At 40.6% G+C, this 21,021-nt stretch overlaps 1 protein-coding gene across 2 annotated transcripts in view; it reads left to right on the top strand.

Annotated features, from left to right (window-relative positions):
• Window positions 1-21,021, top strand: part of LOC133540752 (collagen alpha-1(XXIV) chain) — a 286,309-nt gene that overhangs the window by 246,624 nt on the left and 18,664 nt on the right. For both annotated transcript variants that reach the window (XR_009803719.1, XM_061883645.1), the window contains exons 44-49: window positions 4,609-4,662; window positions 4,752-4,805; window positions 8,675-8,728; window positions 11,224-11,331; window positions 16,555-16,662; window positions 16,756-16,863. Coding sequence is in view for 1 of the 2 variants with exons in the window: in XM_061883645.1 (XP_061739629.1) it covers window positions 4,609-4,662; window positions 4,752-4,805; window positions 8,675-8,728; window positions 11,224-11,331; window positions 16,555-16,662; window positions 16,756-16,863 (486 nt within the window). In the remaining variant the exon portion in view is untranslated. The remainder of the gene's footprint in view (window positions 1-4,608; window positions 4,663-4,751; window positions 4,806-8,674; window positions 8,729-11,223; window positions 11,332-16,554; window positions 16,663-16,755; window positions 16,864-21,021) is intronic.

Here is a 21,021-nt window from a genome sequence, read left to right on the forward strand (position 1 = left end):
CATAACTTTCTCCGACTTTCTAGGACATTTTAATGCCACTTCTTTTTCTGTCTCATTTTGTCCACCAAACTTTTAACGTTGCGAATTAATGCACAAAGGTGAGTTTTATTGATGTTATTGACTTGTGTGGAGTGTGCTAATCATACATATTTGGTCGCTGCATGACTGCAAGCTAATCGATGCTAACATGCTATTTAGGCTAGCTATATTAATCAATCAATCAATGTTTGCTTATATAGCCCTAAATCAGTAGTGTCTCAAAGAGCTGCACAAACCACAACACAAACCACTACGACATCCTCGGTAGGCCCACATAAGGGCAAGGAAAACTCACACCCAGTGGGACGTCGGTGACAATGATTACTATGAGAACCTTGGAGAGGAGGAAAGCAATGGATGTGGAGCGGGTCTAACATGATACTGTGAAAGTTCAATCCATAATGGATCCAACACAGTCGCAAGAGTCCAGTCCAAAGCGGATCCAACACAGCAGCGAGAGTCCCGTTCACAGCGGAGCCAGCAGGAAAACATCCCAAGCGGAGGCGGATCAGCAGCGCAGAGATGTCCCCAGCCGATACACAGGCGAGCAGTACATGGCCACCGGATCGGACCGGACCCCCTCCACAAGGAAGAGTGGGACATAAGAGAAAAAGAAAAGAAACGGCAGATAAACTGGTCTAAAAAGGGAGTCTATTTAAAGGCTAGAGTATACAAATGAGTTTTAAGGTGAGACTTAAATGCTTCTACTGAGGTGGCATCTCGAACTTTTACCGGAAGGGCATTCCAGAGTACTGGAGCCCGAAATGAAAACACTCTATAACCCGCAGACTTTTTTTGGGCTTTGGGAATCACTAATAAGCCGGAGTCCTTTGAACGCAGATTTCTTGCCGGGACATATGGTACAATACAATCGGCAAGATAGGCTGGAGCTAGACCGTGTAGTATTTTATACGTAAGTAGTAAAACCTTAAAGTCACATCTTAAGTGCACAGGAAGCCAGTGCAGGTGAGCCAGTTTAGGCGTTATGTGATCAAACTTTCTTGTTCTTGTCAAAAGTCTAGCAGCCGCATTTTGTACCAACTGTAATCTTTTAATGCTAGACATGGGGGGACCCGAAAATAATACGTTACAGTAGTCGAGGCGAGACGTAACAAACGCATGGATAATGATCTCAGCGTCTTTAGTGGACAGAATGGAGCGAATTTTAGCGATATTACGGAGATGAAAGAAGGTCGTTTTAGTAACGCTTTTAATGTGTGACTCAAAGGAGAGAGTTGGGTCGAAGATAATACCCAGATTCTTTACCGAGTCGCCTTGTTTAATTGTTTGGTTGTCAAATGTTAGAGTTGTATTATTAAATAGAGGTCGGTGTCTAGCAGGACCGATAATCAGCATTTCCGTTTTTTTGGCGTTGAGTTGCAAAAAGTTAGCGGACATCCATTGTTTAATTTCATTAAGACATGCCTCCAGCTGACTACAATCCGGCGTGTTGGTCAGCTTTAGGGGCATGTAGAGTTGGGTGTCATCAGCATAACAGTGAAAGCTAACACCGTATTTGCGTATGATATCACCTAGCGGCAGCATGTAGATGCTGAAGAGTGCAAGGCCAAGGACCGAACCCTGGGGAACTCCACACGTTACCTTAACGTAGTCCGAGGTCACATTGTTATGGGAGACGCACTGCATCCTATCAGTAAGATAAGAGTTAAACCAAGACAGGGCTAAGTCTGACATACCAATTCGTGTTTTGATACGTTCTAATAAAATATTATGATCGACAGTATCGAAAGCAGCGCTAAGATCGAGGAGCAGCATCATAGATGACGAATCAGAATCCATCGTTACCAATAGATCATTAGTCATTTTTGCGAGGGCTGTCTCCGTGGAGTGGTTTGTCCTGAAACCGGATTGAAAGGTTTCACATAGATTGTTAGACGCTAAGTGTTCATTTAACTGCTCCGCAACAATTTTTTCGAGGATTTTTGAAATAAAGGGAAGGTGAGACACCGGTCGGTAGTTTACCATGAGGTCAGGATCGAGGTTAGGTCTTTTAAGAAGAGGATGAATAACCGCTTTTTTGAATGCTAGGGGAACAGTGCCCAAGGAAAGTGATAAGTTTATAATATTTAGCACTGATGGACCTAATAATACAAAGAGCTCCTTGATCAGTTTCCCAGGAAGTGGGTCCTGTAAACATGTTGTTTGTTTTATTCCATTTACACGTTGTAACAATTCCTCTAATGTTATTTCCTCAAAACGAGAGAAACTATTTTGGAGGGCAGTATCCGCCGTATATACAATCGTATCAGTGTTAATAGAACCCCGTTGTAGCTGGGACGCATTGTCTTTAATCTCCTTTCTAATGACTTCAATTTTCTTACTAAAGAATTGCATAAAGTCATCAGCTGAGTGGGTGGACCTACTGGAAGGAGTCCCTTGTTGGGTTAGCGATGCTACCGTACTAAACAAAAATTTAGGATCGTTTTTATTACGGTGGATGAGATTTGAGTAATATTTAGCTTTAGCTAAGGTAAGCATGCGTTTATAAGTTATTAAACTATCACTCCATACTTCATGGTGCACCTCAAGTTTAGTCGTGCGCCATTTGCGTTCCAGCTTTCTACATAATAATTTCTGAGCTCTAGTTTCTTCTGTAAACCACGGGGTACGCTTTTTTGGAGCCTTTTTTAACTTTAGCGGTGCTATACTATCAATTGTTTCGCGCAGGGCGTCGTTAAAGTTGTTAGTGAGGTTATCAATAGAGCCCACATACTTTGGGAATAGTGCCATTACCGAGGGCAGTAGGTCAGCAAGAGTTGTCGTTGTGGCCGTATTAATGTTGCGGCTGCTATAGCAGTTATTATTATTATTAGTTTGACGATGTACATATTGCATCATTATGCCTCATTTGTTGGTATATTTAAGCTAATTTAGTTTCCTTTAAGTCCTCATAATTCAATGTATATCTCATGACACACTATCTGTATGTAATATGGCTTTTCATTTTTTGCGGCTCCAGACAGATTTGTTTTTGTATTTTTGGTCCAATATGGCTCTTTCAACATTTTGGGTTGCCGACCCCTGATTTAGTAGTAGGTTGTTTCTGGAATTACAATATCAAAACCTCTGTAAAAGTGTTCTGGCTCTATACGTGTAAGCCTTAAACCTGGATTGTGCTTACCTGCATTTAGCTTGTTGCAAGCAAATAATAGCAAATAAAAAGAGACCGTAAGGGTTTCTGGAGCTCAGTCTAATCTAATACAGTAATTACATGACTTTCATTGCAAATGTTGACCCTAAATCAGAGCAGAATATCAATGTCAGGAGGGTTCGGATGAGGCATGTAACAGTGTCAAAATTAGACATTTTATGTGTATATCACTTCCTCGCATTTACTTGCTGTTTGCATGTTGTCTTGCAACACAACCCTCATGAATAGCGGGGATCTATCTCATACAGTTACCGAACGTGTATCTTTTAAGACTGCGGGAAGAAACCGGAATAGCCGTAAAAAAACGATGCAAGCCACGAGAGGTGGGGGAAATAATTGTTTTTTAGATGCAGTTTGGACATGGGCGATTATAAAATCGATTAGTAAACATATAATCGATGTATTTATTGTAAATAAAATAATGCAGACAGCTCTGAAATTTAACTGACTGCAGCGAGCCACCTCACCGAGAGATCCGACCAGCTCTTTTATTTTAGGGCACTTATGTTCCAATTTTTCACACATTTTCATTAATTTAATAAATGTGGGAATTAATTTAACTGTTTATCTCAAATGAAGGCTTCACGGTGGGAGAGGGGTTAGTGCGTCTGCCTCGCAATACGAAGGTCCTGCAGTCCTGGGTTCAATCCCGGGCTCGGGATCTTTCTGTGTGGAGTTTGCATGTTCTCCCCGTGAATGCGTGGGTTCCCTCCGGGTACTCCGGCTTCCTCCCACTTCCAAAGACATGCACCTGGGGATAGGTTGATTGGCAACACCAAATTGGCCCTAGTGTGTGAATGTGAGTAAGAATGTTATCTGTCTATCTGTGTTGGCCCTGCGATGGGTAGGTGACTTGTCCAGGGTGTACGGCGCCTTCCGCCCGATTGTAGCTGTGACAGGCGCCAGCGCCCCCCGTCACCACAAAAGGGAATAAGCGGTAGAAAATGGATGGATCTCAAATGAATCCGTTTTTTTTTAAGTTTCAAGTGATAAACGCTTATTTAGTGAAAGGAAAATAAATGTAAAGCTGCATCAATGTACATGAGTTTAAGATGCATCAATAATCGATTTTTATTCAAATCGTAGCTCCTGAATCGCAAACGCTCAAAGATTCCCACCTCTACAAGACACAGGGAGGTTTGACCCACTTGGCTGCAGGCAGTCGTGTTAACCACGCACCTCCCAGGAAGAATAAGATTAAATTCTTTAACATTGAAACCAAATGACCAAAAGACTGGAGTTTCGATTTGTATGCGGTAACCATAATAATTTACAGTAATTTATTCTTCTTCCTCCCTGTTGGAAAGGTTTCAAGAATGATGCATACAGTACACTAGAGCTACAGTACTCTTTCCACTTCTGATTTGTTACAAACATGTAATTATTTTGTGTTTCAGGGACATATTGGTACCACTGGATCTCGCGGTGCTGTTGGACCACCAGGCCTACCAGTACGTCAGTAATTTATGTTATGGGTCAATGCGCCTTGTGTGAGTATAAACAGTAGCATTGCATTATTGGTATTATTTCTGCTTCTTAGGGATCACCAGGCATGCCTGGAAATCCAGGTTCGAAAGGCGAGATGGGTTCTCCGGTAAGTTTGTGCAAATCAAAGAACTACTTTGAATTGAAATACAGGCTTGTTTGTTGGCATGTTAATGGCCTATGATAGAATGACTTCATACTTAACTTAATGTTGGGGATTATAAAGAATCCCTCCTTTTATAGCTTGAACAGAACAAACCACAGCACCCAAATTGATTTTTCCCTTGTCACCAGACACTACTGCATGTTGTGCTTTTTTTTTCGGGGCTTATTTTCTGTGCTTTATGGTTTAGCTCAAATTTTATTGGGTTTTATTAAAAAGGAACAAGACGATCTAACCTATTAATCCAAGACACCTCATACAAATGTGCTTTAGCTGCATATTATTGACTTAAAAGAATAAACAAATATTGCCAGATTAATGGCCATCCTGAATTCAAGGTTCTCTCTCATTTTTGTAATGGTATTGTAAACGCAATGTTGTAACCAGTAAAATATGTTTAGCTTTTTCAATGCAAACCAACCTAGTTTCTGTAATTGTGTTTTTCTGTAAAGCTCGTGACTATACATCTGAAATAATGTATTTTTTCTGTGAGTATACATTACCTAAAGATTGGGGGCCGATATTAGCTTTTTTTAACTAATCGCATATCAGCTGACGCATGCTCAGGAAGACAACATTCCATATTTCCGGATTCCTTGTTACACGCATGCAGGAAATGCATAAATCCCAGGAGAACACACACTCAAATTCTAAAGCAAGCTGCAACGAACGCGTCGTCTATCTAAAAATGCAAAGCCGCTTCTAAGATACTCATCCTCACCAACATGGGGTCAAATAAACTAAGTTTTTCTAATCAAGAAAGAATTAGAGGAAAAGGAATGGCTAAGTATGCTACACACACACACAACGATGACACAAGCACTTTCAGGACTTTGCCTAAAATAGCCATAAAAAATGGTGCATTTTGCTGCATGTTTCAAAACATGGCAAAATGCCACAGGAAGGACGATGGTAGCGTGAATGTGCAATAAATGAGTCATACTGGCCAACCCTCCTGATTTTCCCGGGAGACTACCGAATTTCAGTGCCCCTCCCTAAAATCTCCCAGGGCAACCATTCTCCCGAATTTCTCCCAATTTCCACCCGGACAACAATATTGGGGGCGTGCCTTAAAGGCACTGCCTTTAGTGTCCTCTCTCACCTGAAAAGGAGACTATTATATATGTCTCTGTTATCCACAGGTTTATCTATAACTCATAAAGTAGGCAGGCACGGAGCTATTTCTCTGTTTATTCCAGCCTGCACCGTTAATACACTGTCACACAACATCCGGATTCCCATCATGCATTGCTTCAAAACTACGGCAAGTAGTAATGTCCAAAAACATAACAAAGACGAAGCAGAAAAACGAAGAGGAGACATGGCGACAACGAGTAAGAGGAAGAAGTACACGTGCAAGTTCCAAAATGATTGGAAAAAATAATTTCAGTTCATCCAGGACAGCTCGAAAGGGAAGGGGTATGCTGCCTGCAAATTTTTTAGATCAGACTTCTCCATTGAACACGGTGGCGGAACGGATATACTCATTCATGAACAGATTAGATTAGATTAGATTGTACTTTATTTATTCCGTCAGGAGAGTTGGCAAGTATGAAATGAGTGTCTTCATAGTGAAAGCCGTGTAGTACACGCAAAAACTTCATTTAAACAGCACGATCTGCACCTGCTATTAATTCTCCACACAGTCTTAGTAGATCACGTGCAACAAAAGGCTCGAAAGAACATGTGATTTCACAATGCATTGTGGGTAGACAATAGCCAATAGTCTGGGTTTCCCTGCTTAGGCTGTTGCCCCCGCGACCCGACCTCGGATAAGCGGAAGAAGATGGATGAATGGATGAATGGATGGATGGATGGATTGTGGGTAGACAATAGCCATTTTTGCTGGCCTGTTATTTACATGGCTGTACTGTAACTGCAGTAACGTGAGCGGGAGAAACAAACTGGATCGTACAAAATAAAAATTAAAGACACAAACTATCCCCTATTCCAGAGACTCGCTACTTCAAAAAACTAAGTCTAAAGACACAAACTATCCCCTATTCCAGAGACTCGCTACTTCAAAAAACTAAGTCAAATTTGTAGAAATTATCCATATGAGCACGTTAAACGGAAAATACATTTGAGTAAGCTGCGGCCATTTTTGAAGCCGAACATGTCTACAGCATGTCAATAGAGTCAGTTTTTACACCGCGGAAGAATTTTGGAATGCAAAGTCTGTTTATTGATTGATTGATTGAAACTTTTATTAGTAGACTGCACAGTACAGTACATACTCCGTACAATTGACCACTAAATGGTAACACCCGAATAGGTTTTTCAACTAAATGATGTTAAGTCTCATTGTCCTCCCTTTGAAGTGTGTGTCATTTGCAGCTTTCATCTCTGATGTGTCAGAGATGGAGTGAAGTTGGACCAGCCTCATTTCATAAGCAAGGTTCCCTGTAGCTAGATTGGCTAACGTTACCTACGCTAACGCTAACCTAATAAATGGTGTGTGAAACAGAATAAAACATGCTTTAGTTCAAACGTACCAGTCGGATGCTGTGAACACACCACCAACATATACCAGGTGATGGCGGTTATAGTGATGCTTGATCGTCTTACCACAAATTGATTAACGTGGACCCCGACTTAAACAAGTTAAAAAACTTATTCGGCTGTTACCATTTAGTGGTCAATTGTACGGAAAATGTACTGTACTGTGCAATCTACTAATTAAAGTATCAATCAATCAATCAAAAGTCTCATGGCTGCCATGCAGGCTATTTGCCAATCGTTTTAATTAGCTGACTAACCTGAGTTCCTTGGCTATGCTTTCACGTTTGAAATAAGAAACAGCTCACAAAATTGTTTCTTTTTTCCCTGAAGCGATCATGACAACGATTGCGACTCTGTACGATGCCGCACGTTTGTGCCATGTTTTGAACTTATTAAAGAAAAGAACAAAGTCATGCATACAGCCGTGTAAATAAGCTATCCGGAAGCCTGGAAGGCTCACAATGAATTGTGTCTACTACGTCACAATTTCAAGCCTTATTTTATAATTTGAACACACTGGTTAATGAGTGCTATTTGGATTCTAGTAGGTTAGCCCCTTTCAATTCTTTAATATATTGTCAAAGTATCGGACGAGACTCAAAATCGAGTCTGATCTGAGGCCAAAAATCAGATTAAGATCGGAGCCCAAACATGTTGATAGCAACATCCCCAACATTATGTTTTTTTCAATACAACTTACAATAATTATATGTGTTGCATTCAATGTAACATTCATCAGAACAGGGGAAAAAGTATTAATAATAAAAACTAATTATTAAATACCGGTAGGAGGCCACGGGGAAGACCCAGGACATGTTGGGAAGACTATGTCTCCCGGCTGGCATGGGAACGCCTCGGGATCCCCCGGGAGGAGCTAGACGAAGTGGCTGGGGAGAGGGAAGTCTGGGCTTCCCTGCTTAGGCTGCTGCCCCCGCAACCCGACCTCGGATAAGCGGAAGAAGATGGATGGATGGATGGAATTATTAAATATAATATATACAATTGATGATATGCTTTTTTATTTTTCTCTATAAAGAAAAAAAGAGTGGTGTTGGATGAAACTCAAGTTGTTTATCATATTGTTGTTCGAAGAGCATAATACTTGTGTTGCAGTGTTTTTCAAAAGCTACAAATATAAACATATTATTGTACCTACTAAGGACAGGATACAGTCATGAACCCAACGTTTTCCATGATGCTCATATTACAGACTTGAAATGTCTCAAACATTTCCGCTTGCCATTCCTGCTCTGTATGTTTCTCTTCATGCCTGCTGTGTGTGTTTTATTCCATTTTTGTGTGTGTTTATTTAGGGTCCTGGAGGGAAAAAAGGAGCAAGGGGTTTGAGTGGCGCTCCTGGAGTCGAAGTGAGTATCACATCTTTTAAACCCATCATATGTACAACAGAGGCCAGCTATTGTGGCTGGGCCATGTGTACGTTGGTAAACCTCACTCTCTGACGACCTCTAGAGCACTGCTGGATATCGGGTTGATAACGCATAGGCTTTTAGCTCGTTAGCAAGCACTCTCACCTCTAATGCCGGTGACCCAGGTTCGAGTACCAGGCAGGATAGAAAGCAGGGACTGAACCACGGGCGTTTTTACATGGACTACAGAGAAATCTCGGCAGAAGTACAGAACTAAGGGCACTCTTCACTTTTATTTACAGTACTTTGCCATTACAGTTTAGTTAACTTGAGCACTACAACTTTCTGAATTAGCCACTTTTGTACAACCTTCCAATAACAATTTCTACTTGGATTAACAATAGTATTTATGCACTAAGAGAATTCAAACTTTAGTGTAGCCTTTGGCAAATGTCCCAGGCAAGAAAAGTGTAAATAAAACCTGGAAAAAGTATAAGGTTTAGTATAAAGTATAAAGTTTAATTTAATAAGCTACTAGTATATAGAAATTGTACGCAAAGAGAGCCAGACAAATCTATGAATTACTTAGTCCTTAGTGTCAAGCCAAACATAATTTTAAATGTAGAAAACATACATATTTATGAATAGAGGGACCTTCTTGAAGAGGGTCCTCTCTTTAAGAAGGGGAACTGGGGGGGGGGTTCAACTATCGTGGGATCACACTCCTCAGCCTTCCCGGTAAGGTCTATGCAGGTGTACTGGAGAGGAGACTACGCCAGATAGTCGAACCTCGGATTCATGAGGAACATTGTGGTTTTCGTCCTGGTCGTGGAACTGTGGACCAGCTCTATACTCTCGGCTGGGTCCTTGAAGGTGCATGGGAGTTTGCCCAACTGGTCTATATGTGCTTTGTGGACTTAAAGTTAAAGGTTAAAGTACCAATGATTGTCACACACACACTAGGTGTGGTGAAATGTGTCCTCTGCATTTGACCCATCCCCTTGATCACCCCCTGGTAAGTGAGGGGAGCAGTGGGCAGCAGCGGTGCCGCGCCCAGGAATCATTTATGGTAATTCCACCCCTTGATGCTGAGTGCCAAGCAGGGAGGCAATGGGTCCCATTTTTATAGTCTTTGGTATGACTCGGCCGGGATTTGAATTCACAACCTATCGATCTCAGGGCGGACACTCTAACCACTAGGCCACTGAGTAGGCCACTGGAGAAGGTATTTGACCGTGTCCCCTGGGAAGTCCTGTGGGGAGTCCTCAGAGAGTATGGGGTAATGGACTGTCTGATTGGGGCGGTCCGCTCCCTGTATGATCAGTGTCAGAGCTTGGTCCGCATCGCCGGCAGTAAGTTGGACCTGTTTCCAGTGAGGGTTGGACTCTGCCAAGGCTGCCCTTTGTCCCCGATTCTGTTCATAACTCTTATGGACAGAATTTCTAGGTGCAGTCAAGGCGTTGAGAGGTTCTGGTTTGGTGGCCGCAGGATTAGGTCTCTGCATTTTGCAGATGATGTGGTCCTGATGACTTCATCTGGCCGAGATCTTCAGCTCTCACTGGATCGGTTCGCAGCTGATTGTGAAGCGACCGGAATGAGAATCAGCACCTCCAAGACCGAGTCCATGGTTCTCTCCTATAAAAGGGTGGAGTGCCATCTCCGGATTGGGGAGGAGATCTTGCCCCAAGTGGAGGAGTTCAAGTACCTCGGAGTCTTGTTCACGAGTGAGGGAAGAGTTGATCATGAGGTCGACAGGCGGATCGGTGCGGCGTCTTCAGTAATGTGGACGATGTATCGTTCCCTTGTGGTAAATAAGGAACTTAGCCAAAAGGCAAAGCTCTCAATTTAGCGGTCAATCTATGTTCCCATTCTCACCTATGGTCATGAGCTTTAGGTTATGACTGAAAGGATAAGATCACAGGTAAAAGCGGCCGAAATGAGCTTCCTCCGCCGGGTGGTGGGGCTCTCACTTTGAGATAGGATGAGAAGCTCTGTCATCCGGGAGGAGCTCAATGTAAAGCTGCTGCTCCTCCACATCGAAAGGAGCCAGATGAGGTAGTTCGGGCATCTGGTCAGGATGCCACCTGAACGCCTCCCTAGGGAGGTGTTTCGGGTAGGTCCAACCAGTAGGAGGCCACGGGGAAGACCCAGGACACGTTGGGAAGACTATGTCTCCCGGCTGGCCTGGGAACGCCTGGGGATCCCCCGGGAGGAGCTGGATGAAGTTGCTGAGGAGAGGGAAGTTTGGTCTTCCCTACTTAGGCTGCTGCCGCCGCGACCCGACCTCGGATAAGCGGAAGAAGATGGATGGATGGATGGATGGATATTTATGATATTAGTAATCTAAGGATGTCAAGTAATATACCGACCATGCCTTTCTAGATTTTACGAATGCAATCCAACTAAGATGTATAATGGCATAGGATATGTTGACATGTAAGAATGAAGAAAACTCAGATTTTCCGGCTCATATAATCGTTTGGATATTTTTGAAGGGGCCATTTGGTTTACCTGGACCCAAAGGCATGAAGGGCTACCCCGGATCTGATGGACCCCCAGGGCTGACTGGCTTGCCAGGATTACCTGGGAAACAAGGACGGCAGGTACTTATTGACATCATCATACTGTATTATTTGCAGAATCACCATGTTTATTTACTTTTGCAACATTGCAGTCAATCGCAAGTGAGACCTTATCACTATAACTACAAATTATTCGTATAAATCTTGCATTTAAAGATTGTATCTCCATTACGTAGCATTGGATAAAATATGTAATGAGATAATTGCACACATATGTAGTCATCAGCTTTTGTTACTTGAAAAACTTTCTTTGACTTTTCCTTTTTTGACTCATTCACATGTTAACTGCTTGTTCACATAAGCAAAAAATTCAAATTAGGAGTGTCAAACGTATTTTCATTGAGAGCCACACCGCAGGTATGTTTGCCCCGTCTGTGATTGGTATATTACACGATTGCCAATTATTGATTGATTATTAGATTTTTTTTTACGTACAATGTAAAGAATAATATTTGTAGATTTTTCAATTTACAGTAAAATGCTGCAAAATTGACAATACATTTCATAATCTTTACCATAAAATCTATTGTCATATTCACAGTGTACAATTTGATGTATAACTTTATTTGAAATCATAAGATAATCAGATAAAAAGTATGTTTTTTCTATTTTAACAAAAAAGTGGTTTAAATGTTTGAATATATTTTGTTGCACTATTGGGTGGTATTTAGGTTTAAACATATGTGAATGCATGGAGTACATGTCTTTTATGCTGTCAAAATGGAAAAAATTAACACTTTTAGTAAGAGTACTTTATTGGCACATATTATTTCCAAGCTCTTGAGGGCCAAATAAAATGAAGTGGCGGGCCAGATCCGGCCCCCAGGCCTTGAGTTTGACACATGTGATTTAAATAAATGCCACATACTTTGTGCTACTGACATTTGGAGCCTTGGCGAGCAACTTATAAAATTAAAAGTAATACAGTATGGAAGGCCAAAATGGGGCCACACACAAAATCTTGTTAGGGCCACAAAAAAACTTGAGCTGGCATTGCAACACTGCACTGCACTACTTGCAGTAACAGTAAACATATTACTAAAACATAATATTTGAGCGCGGCCACCGCTGCTGCTCACTGCTTCCCTCACCTCCCAGGGGGTGAACAAGGGGATGGGTCAAGTACAGAGGACAAATTTCACCACACTTAGTTTGTGTGACAATTGTTGGTACTTTAACTTGAACTTTTAGTTGACCAAGGACAAAGTAAAATGTGGTTATATCATTTATATAACAAAGGTTGAAATATTTAGCAGCATCTCAGGACTGAATGATGGTCTTCAGTTTCATATTTTCAGAATGTTTCCCATACAGTACTGCTCATTAAATGGCATGTTTAGTTTGACTGGCTTCTTACTTTTAGAATGCCATGTTTTCTTTCTGTAATTTTTTAGCGAAGAGAAAACATTTTTCTTTCTAACCTAAAAATGTACTATTATGGTGTCGCTGCATGATACAACTGTACTTGCGAATTACAGATACAATTCTTCATTGATCTTGTTTTTCTCCGTTTTAGTCGTGTTTTAAACCAACCTGCCAGTACAATTTTTGGCCGCTTTAATAAACTACAGGAGAACAGCCGTATCTCACTGGCTTTATTTACAAAATGTCTTGTCAGTTTTTTATGATAAATCCCATGCTCTCTTCTACTCTTTTTGCCAGTTGGATGCACTCTGTGAAAGGATGGGATTTATTTAATAGATGGGTTCGGAGTCTTTCTGCTGTGTTTGACATATAATAGCTATGAGCAGCGGTACATAAATTGAAATGGTTGTTGTCTTGATGCTGCCAATTTCCTAGCAGGAAGGCATTTCTGGTTAAGGTTTTTGTTTTGATTTTATTTGATATGGGAAATGTATAATTATATATTTTATTATAATTACATATTCAATTGATATAATTATGTAACCTCTCAAGGCAGCTGGAATGGTTAAAGTAAAGGAATTCCATGTCATCTTGATATTCCATCTTGCCTCGCCTCAAGCTAAGCTTTGTGGAAAAAATGAACAGACAAATGTGTATGGATATTACCTTAACACTTCATTAATCGGTGAGTCAAACACAGTATATATTCCTTAAAGGGGCCTTTTCTGGATACAAAGGATCCTTCCAAGTGTTTCAACATGTTTCTACCTGAAATTGGGCAAACAAAAAACTGCATATCAGGTTTTTTTTATGTTATGGTATTTTCCCTATGTCAGGAGTAAGAAACAGTAGGTTATAAAAATGTCAAGGCTTCCCATGAATCAATATTGTTCTGAAAATACCTATTGTTTGTGAAGGTGGTTTAGGGAAAGGATGTTCAGTTGGTTGCCTTAAGCCAGTGGTTCTCAACCTTTTTTCAGTGATGTACCCCCTGTGAACATTTTTTTAATTCAAGTACCCCCTTAATCAGAGCAAAGCATTTTTGGTTGAAAAAAATAGATAAAGAAGTAAAGAGTGCTGGTTGGCGCCTTGCATGGCAGCTCCCTCCATCAGTGTGTGAATGTGTGTGTGAATGGGTAAATGTGGAAGTAGTGTCAAAGCGCTTTGAGTACCTTGAAGGTAGAAAAGCGCTATACAAGTACAACCCATTTATCATTATTTATTTAAAATACAACACTATGTCATCAGTCTCTGATTTATTAAATTGTATAACAGGGCCAAATATTGCTCATTTGTAGTAGTCTTTTTTAACTATTTGGAAAAAAAGATATAAAAATAAGTAAAAACTTGTTGAAAAATAAACAACTGATTCAATTAAAAATAAAGATGTCTACACATAGAAGTAATCATCAACTAAAAGTGCCCTCTTTGGGGATTGTAATAGAGATCCATCTGGATTCATCAACTTCATTCTAAACATTTCTTTACAATAAAAGAAATCTTTGACATCAATATTTATGGAACATGTCCACAAAAAATCTAGCCTCGCATTGTTTCATTTCTTTTCACAGTTTATGAAATCACATTCATATTTTGTTGAAGTATTATTCAATAAATACATTTATAAAGGATTTTTGAATTATTGCTTTTTTTAGAATATTTAAAAAAATCTCACGTACCCTTTGGCATACCTTAAAGTACCCCCAGAGGTACCCGTACCCCCATTTGAGAACCACTGCCTCTAGCAACCTCACGGTTAGATAACACTTAATCCCAGACCTGCAGACGCAGCTGGCCAAAATTCAGGGACAATACTTGTTTTCATTGATTCAACATTTCGATTTGTTGTGTGCTTTTCAATTCATCCATTAATCCAGTTAGCCAAAGGTATAGCCATATATGAATATATTGTATCTAAATGTGCAGTTTGAAAGAAGAATTTGGGCTGAAAAAGTTTTGGCTGTTTGGGGTATACACTCTTTAAAAAGTTTTGGCTTTGCATTGAATAGGTCAATCATTTTATTTATACGACTGCATGGACACAGACCTCAAACTTATGGACGATGTTTAATGGTAGAAATATCTGCATGCATCTTTATAGTGCAGGACTATTCAACTGGCAGCCTCAGGGTCACATCCGTCTCGCGAATGACACCAGACCGACTTGCGGGTTCAGTTTAAAAAAATCAAACAAGACTGACATTTTTTGCAGCAGATTCCTCAAAACACTAAAGCACTTTTATAAACTGTAGATTAAGGCTATTCAACTGAAGTGTTCTGGAGTCCACACTTCCAGAAAGCTAAGGACCAGTGGGCTGAATTTCTCCCATCATTGTTATTCTTACTTTGAAAACCAACATTCTCAGTAGTGCACATTTGTTTTTGGTCTATTCCTTTTGTCAGGGTTACAAATTTCAGAAAGAAACAGGCCTGTTGTGCAAAATACAAGTATCCAACCTCAGTAGATACTGGCTTTTTGGAGGTTAAATTGTCAAAAGACCTGCCAATGTGAATACAGTTGTGGAGGTTGCCCTCCTGTGGGTTCTCCTGACCGTAATAGACCTTCTTGGAAGGCCGGGAGTCTGGTTTGGACACTGCTTTATTTTGGGTACACACCAGGTCAGCGCTCTGCTCTGCAACTTTTAGTCTGTGTGAGCAAGCCACGTCATCACTACGCTCGGCAACTTTTCAGTCCGTTTTGGTTTTGCGTGCCTGTGTGTCCGCTCGCTCTAATTCCCTACAACTGTGTCTCGGCCCGGCTGATGCTAATAAGCATGGCAGGTGATTGGATGATCTTTCCCAGCTGGGTAATCCAATCACCTGCCAGTTGTGCTTCGAGGCTAGCCCTTGCACACCCCGCTCCGCAGCAGCCCCCCCCCCCCCCCCCCCCCACACACACAACAGTGTTCCAAGTTCTCCTATGCAGTACAACAGGAGTGAGTTAGTGTCTCCTATAAGATTTGATCTGAACTCGGGGGCCAGTGTTGTGTAATCCCTGGGCCAGAATTAGGTTTTTTTGCAGTAGTTACTTAAAATGAGCTCTCCTGTTGCATAAAGTACTATTTTCTTTTCTGAATTTAGTAACACTGACAAAATAAATAGACACAACTCAAATGTACACTGCAAAGCATTCTGGTTCTCAGGAATATACAAAATAAGAATAATAGTGAGGGGGAAGTCCAGCCCCCGGGTCCTTACCTTTCTGGAAACATGGCCCCTAGAAAAATGTAGTCTAATATCCCTGCTTTACTGTGTTTATTACTATGTAGTATGATTCCCTGTGCTTGTATTACTGTAGCCCAATAGTTCTGTCTAAATTCATTCCTGTGAAGGCCTTGGCCAGTATTTTCATTTTTAAGCTCAGTCTGTTTCTTATGCAAGAGCTTCTCAAAGCCTGTGGATTGTGGGTTTTAGCTCATAAATTCCAAGCAGGTTCATTCAGACGTATCGACTCCAATCATGTTGATCAAAGAACAGAAGCCATATGTGAGGCAAGGACCCACTCAATCAGCTTTTTTAATACCACTCGCTCTACTCTGCCTCACCACGCTGCTGATGGAGCAGGAAACTGGTTTGGTCTGCGGCGTGAACAAGTAGTCCGTTTTATACTCCATATTATCAAGAAATATTATGACCAGCAGCGAGGAGAGCAGACATCAACATTGTGGTTTACAAATATGCACACATTTCAAAAATGTGTTTGGCCTAAGCATGCTGAACTTTGAAAGAGCTAAATTTCTGTGTTTTTGAATGTTTTATGTCGTCCTCTACATAGCATAAAAATACTGTTCATCTGTTGTTGACTGTATTCTTCTAATCCGTCTGTAGTCAGTGATACTTGTTTTTTTTCACCAACTCACCAACTTTGGTATGTTTCAGGGTCACCGAGGTTTGGTTGGGCCAGTAGGACCTGCTGGACGTCCAGGTCCTAGGGGCAGTGTTGGTCTTTCAGGACCACATGGAGATATTGGAGCACCTGGTCAGAAGGTGAAATTAACATCAATAAAGTTTGATCAATGATTTTTTTTACAGCATGTTTTTTACCTCGTAGTAACTATGTACATTTTTGTGTTGTTTCAGGGAGACAGGGGCCTCCAAGGAGATAGGGGATTGTCAGGGCTCAAAGGCTTGGAGGGGGCTGCAGGTGACCAAGGCAGGAAGGGTGAGACTGGAACCAAAGGACAACCAGTGAGTACTTTCAAGTATTTATAGGAGGTAAAAGTCAAATGTTTAATACCCCGAGCTTGTACAAATGGGAATTCCATGAACAAAATGAGAAATATACCGTATTTCCTTGAATTGCCGCAGAGCATATAGTATGCGCCTGCCTTGAATTACTGCCGAGTCAAACTCACTTCCCAAAATAATTAGCGCATGCTTAGTATTACCGCCTGGTTAAACTTGTGACGTCACGAGTGACGCTTCTCCTGTCATCATTTTCAAAATGGAGGAGGCTGATTTCAATACCGTTAATTTGAAATCGCATAAAGGGAAGAAGATTAAGAGCTATTCAGTAGGATTTAAGGTCCAAGTTTACATCACACTCAAATGTTTACTGCATACCTTTGGTAAGTGCCGGAGTGAGAAGAGGTTTTAAAATAATTGCGCATGCTTACTTTTACCGCATGCCTTTGGTAAGCGAAGGAGTGAGAAGAGGTTTTAAATTAATTAGCGCCCCGGCGGCAATTCAAGGAAATACGGTACCTCTTAAGTGGCATTAAATGTCAACAGTTAAGTTATTATTAGACTTTGATAAATATTCTAAATATTTCGGTGATGATTGGTTTGGTTGCGGGACTCACCATCACAACTCAATGACAAGTCGCGACCAAAATTGGTCATCATTACACACAGCGGAAAAATATTTTACTTACTCACCATTCCATATATTTTGGGTTTTTTTGGACCCGGAGAAGGTATTCAACCGTGCTCCTAAACCAGGGGTCGGCAACCCAAAACGTTGAAAGAGCCATATTGGACCAAAAATACAAAAACAAATCTGTCTGGAGCCACGAAAAATTTAAAGCCATATTACATACAGACAGTGTGTCATGAGATATGAATTTAATTAAGAGGACTAAATGACCTTGAATATACCTACAAATGAGGCATAATGATGCAATATGTACATAAAGCTAGCCTAAATAGCATGTTAGCATCCATTAGCTTGCAGTCATGCAGTGACCAAATATGTCTGATTAGCACTCCACACAAATTAATAACATCACAAAACTCACCTTTGTGCATTCATGCACAACGTTAAAAGTTTGGTAGACAAAATGAGAGAGAAAAAGAAGTGGCTTAAGACACGTACTAGAAAGTGGGAGAAAGTTATACATGTAAACGAACTACGGTGAGTTCAAAGACCGCCAAAATTAGTAGGACAAAACGGCGCTCGCCAAATACTCTAATCAGTGAGGCATGTTTAATACAAACAATGTGCTTTATAACAATTAGGGAAGTTTGTGTCATGTTTGTCCTCCTACAGAAACCATATTAAAACAAAACATGTTTTTTTCCCCCTCATCTTTTTCCATTTTTCATAAATTTTTGAAAAAGCTCCAGAGAGCCACTAGGGCGGCGCTAAAGAGCCGCGGGTTGCCGACCCCCGTCCTAGACCATCCACTTAAAACACCCTACTCAGTGGCCTAGTAACCTACTCAGTGGCCTAGTGGTTAGAGTGTCCCCCCTGAGATCGGTAAGTTGGGAGTTCAAACCCCGGCCGAGTCATACCAAAGACTATAAAAAAATGGGACCCATTGCCTCCCTGCTTGGCACTCAGCATCAAAGGGTTGGAATTCGGGGTTAAATCACCATAAATAATTCCCGGGGTGCCCACTGCTCCCCTCACTTCCCAGGTGGTGATCAAGGGGATCCCAGTGTGCACAGAGACGTTTAATTGACGTTGAAACAACGTTACATTCCCGTGTTGAAACAACGTTGGATTTGGGTTGAAAATGAAAGTTGGATCAAGGTTTAAATACCGACGTTGAATCAACGTCAATGTTTCAACGTTGATTAAACTTTCAGTTTCTACCTAACAGAGACGTTTAATCAACGTTGAAACAACGTTACTTTCCCGTGTTGAAATAACATTGGATCTGGGTTGAAAATTAAAGTTGGATTAACGTTTAAATACCGACGTAGAATCTACGTCAATGTTTCAACGTTGATTCAACTTTCAGTTCAACCTAAGATCAACCAACCAATTATCAACGTAATATCAACCAATATATAAATATAATTAAAGACCACAAAACATAGTGCATATATAGCTCCAGGCTGAATCCTGTTAATGCAAAATTAAAATTAAGTAAAAAGAAAATGAAGAATGTCAATCAATATAATTATTTATCGATATAATTATTTATTTAGCCTGTGATGCCCATCCTATTCCTCCCTTCCGTCCAGGGGCATATTTCAGTTTATTTTTTTATGGCATCATGGACAATCGTTTCGGTCCCCTTCTGGGTATCCAAGACACTAGCTGTAAACAGGCAAAAAGAATACAAATTAATTAAGTGTGCATGTGATTTACCCCAATCAAGTTAATGTAATTATTAAACACACACACAAACTCACCTGTGACTACATCGAGCAGCTTCGTCTCGGCAAAGCCAATTTTTTCCTCCTCTCCCCTTCATGTTCAGATTGGACATTAATTAATTTGTCATGAGCCTGAAATTGAACACGCAAGTCATTCATGCAGGCCAAAAAGTACGGAATTTTGCATTATTATAATTCCCGATCTAGCACTCATAGATTAGAATTTGGGTTTTACATCGCCTATTTTTAATATATATGTAGAGAAAGAGGAAAATACCTGTCCATGACGGCGTGGACGGCGTGGCGCAGTGGAAGAGTGGCCGTGCGCAACCCGAGGGTCCCTGGTTCAATCCCCACCTAGTACCAACCTCGTCACGTCCATTGTGTCCTTGAGCAAGACACTTCACCCTTGCTCCTGATGGGTGCTGGTTAGCGCCTTGCATGGCAGCTCCCTCCATCAGTGTGTGAATGTGTGTGTGAATGGGTAAATGTGGAAGTAGTGTCAAAGCGCTTTGAGTACCTTGAAGGTAGAAAAGCGCTATACAAGTACAACCCATTTATCATTTATTTATCATGATGGTGCTTAAACAGCTCTTTAAGTCATATCCACCAATCTTTGAGAGCCTGACTGTCCGCAAATATACAAGAGAATGTGTTTAGCATACACTGGGGGAAGGGGCTGGCAAACACATACATACATGTATAGGGCCTGTTTTATCTACACGTGTTTTATCTACACGATTTCATAATCTGAAATTTCTATCTAAATACAATAATATTTCCGATGTAAAAACAGCTACACAATTATAATGTTATATTACTTACCAGCAAATCTTTCTTGCTTGGTTGAGTTTTTATCAACTCGTCAAGGTCGAGTAGTTCCTCCACTGTCTCCAATTTCTGCACATGGAAGGACAGTTTTATCAAAAAATTATCCTTTTTGGTATTATATGTATCATAGCAAGTGTACTGTGTCGTTCCATATATGCATAAACTGAAATCATTGGTACATTGCCTTGCATTAACGTTCTGCTTTACAATTACCGGTAGTGGTACATGTACATAGACTTAGGGGCGGACCAGATGAAACGTGGGGGAGGGTATGTTTTTTTTTGGAAAAAAAGAGATTGTTTAGCATAAAACTGAAAAATAAATAGTTTTTTCTCCAGACGTATATAATAAAAAAAGTTTGCTCCTGTACGCTCTGCAAAAAAAAAAGTTGGTTGCCTTCTTCTGCCAAGAGAAAAAACTTTGTACCCCCCAAAAATTTCTGTGCTCCGTGCAGTCTTTTATTGTCAATCATAAAACATATGAAACAAAATCTGTCTGGATATTTTATTGTCATATATTTTAGTATACATGTTGGCCAACAGGTCAACAGTGAAACCATTTGGAAGTTTCAATACTTGACAAAAGCTCTTGTAATAGCAGTACTGGCCTTATCAGTAAAATAAAAAAATAAGTAAAGATCATAGCATTTAATATTACATGGATCCTTTTATGGGCGACCCGTGGACTTGCCTTTTGAGACAAAGCCTTGCTAACAAGTCAAACTAATTAAAAAGTACCTGTACGTAAAATAAACTGGCAACATTTTAAATGAACATTAAAATAAGCCAGAAAAACCTAACTACCATCCAGACAGGTGTTTTGAAGATCAAAATCAAGAGGAAGTAAATTAATACATTGCCTGGCGCGGCTGTAAAAGACAATGGGTACAGAACCAAACATTTTTTTTTTTTTTGTGTTAGCCTGGAAAAACAATTGTTTGCTTTTGGGCAAGGGGGGGAAAAAATTGTT

The sequence above is a fragment of the Nerophis ophidion genome, linkage group LG22, assembly GCF_033978795.1.
Source record: "Nerophis ophidion isolate RoL-2023_Sa linkage group LG22, RoL_Noph_v1.0, whole genome shotgun sequence".
NCBI lineage: Eukaryota > Metazoa > Chordata > Actinopteri > Syngnathiformes > Syngnathidae > Nerophis > Nerophis ophidion.